The following is a 1826-nucleotide window of genomic DNA, read 5'->3' on the forward strand; positions in this document are numbered from 1 at the left end:
ACCTCGGCAGGGGGAGGGCTCCCCTCAAGTCCTCTGTCCGTCAGCCAGCAACACCGTGCCCCGCCCCGTCGGCCCCCCAGGCGTGGGTGGCCGCCCTCTCATTTCCATGCATTTAGTCCACAGCTTGAATGGATCATGACCCGTTTGGGTCAGATTCTGTGTTACTTTCTGGGGAAACAGGGAGACGAAGATAAAGGTCCCTGTCCCAGGGGACCTGTATTTTGGCGGGGAGACATACAATATTCAAACAAAGGAATACTGAGCGCGCTGGCTCGAGGAGGGGGCGCCTGAGCAGGGCCCTGCGGAGAACAGGTGGGAGGAGCTGCCGGGGCAGGTGGAGGCCCTGAGGTCAGGCGTGTCCTCCTCGAGTGAAGGAAGGTCCGCGTGGCTGTGGGTCAGCGGCAGCTGGGGGCTGGGCCAGCTCGTGTAGGGCTTTGCAGACCACAGAGGAGCCACCAGGATCCACAGGAAAGAGGAGGGCGGGATGGAGGAGGGTGAGGACACGGGGCCTCCAGGCAGAGGTCACGGCAACGGTCAAGGGCAGAGCTGGGGGACCGGAGGGCAGACAGGCCCTGCTGATTGTATGGGTTGTCTCAGCGAGATAGACCACCGACTCAGAATTTAAATTTAAGAGGCTTTATTAAGCTGGCCAGCGACTACAGTTATAGCACCCTGCAGAAGCAGAGGCTGAACTGCAGCCCAGACTACTACAGGAGTTACATTTTATTATTAAATTCTGTGGAGGCCCAGAGAAAAATGTGTCTTTCAAATTCTGGGCCCCCAATATGGAGGAAACTCTCTTTATTTATACTGTTTCCAGTCCTTTGTCTCCCAAATTTGGAATGAGACTTCTGGGCCTTCTGAGAAAGAAGGCCTGCGTGCTGGGAAGGGGCCATGAGACCATATCTCAAGGCCTGGCCTGATGTCAGTACCTTCCTATCTATGTGTTTTAGGAACAGACAGCACAGCATGACCCGTTTGGCTGAAGTGCCAGATATGCAGCCCAGCACATTCCCCACTGGTTTTATGTACATGAGTCAAATCATTGACTCTTTTGGGTCATTGTTGGGGAGGGAGTTACATTGACCCTCGAGGAATTCTTTGCCGAATAAAGTCAGTGGGCCTGTTTATAAGATAAGGGCCAGGAGTAATCTTCAGAGGGTCCGAAGAGGCCTGGACTCTCTATTTTGCCTGAGCTGTCTTAAGCCGGGTGTGATGAAGCCACGTCAGGATCCCGTCGACCTTGACCGCCGTGGGAGTGGTCCTTTCCAGGCAGGAGTCAGTCCTTGGGGGGCACATTTCTTTACCCAAACAGAGTCACCAGGTTGGAAGGGATGAACCGGATGCAGGCAGAGCATCCCGGACGTGCCTCTGGTCTGCTTTCTGGGTAGACTGTAAAGCCTGAAAGAACTCGAGTAAAGATTAGTTATGGATTTCAGCTCACACTGATGGGCGGTGACGGGGGGACAAGCTGGGGGCAGCTGTGGGGACCAGCCCAGCCGTCACTCACCTGAGGGGAAGCTGCACCCCCACGGGCGGCGTCACAGGCGGGTCCCGCCCTCCCCAGGTGTCGGACAAGTTTGCTTTCGGCCTCTTCGACCTGGACTGGGACGTGTTCACCCAGCACATCGAAGGGGCCGTGAACCGGGTGCCTGTGCTGGAGAAGACGGGGGTCAAGTCCACGGTCTGCGGCCCAGGTGAGCGGGAGGCCTGGGGGCGGGGGGCTGGCCCTGCAGGCAGCAGCTGGGTCCCTCCGCTCCCTGTGGCCTCTCCAGCAGCCCTGGTGGTGGGCACTGCTGTACCCTCCCTGCAGGCCGGGGCCTGCG

The 1826-nt window shown here is 57.9% G+C and overlaps 1 protein-coding gene across 1 annotated transcript in view; it reads left to right on the top strand.

The window, feature by feature from the left end:
* Positions 1–1826, top strand: part of SARDH (sarcosine dehydrogenase) — a 40049-nt gene that overhangs the window by 10827 nt on the left and 27396 nt on the right. Inside the window, 1 exon segment of the mRNA XM_014544220.1 lies at positions 1472–1697. Coding sequence (XP_014399706.1) covers positions 1472–1697 — 226 coding nt within the window.

This window comes from Myotis brandtii, unplaced genomic scaffold (assembly GCF_000412655.1).
Source record: "Myotis brandtii unplaced genomic scaffold, ASM41265v1 scaffold357, whole genome shotgun sequence".
Classification (NCBI taxonomy): domain Eukaryota; kingdom Metazoa; phylum Chordata; class Mammalia; order Chiroptera; family Vespertilionidae; genus Myotis; species Myotis brandtii.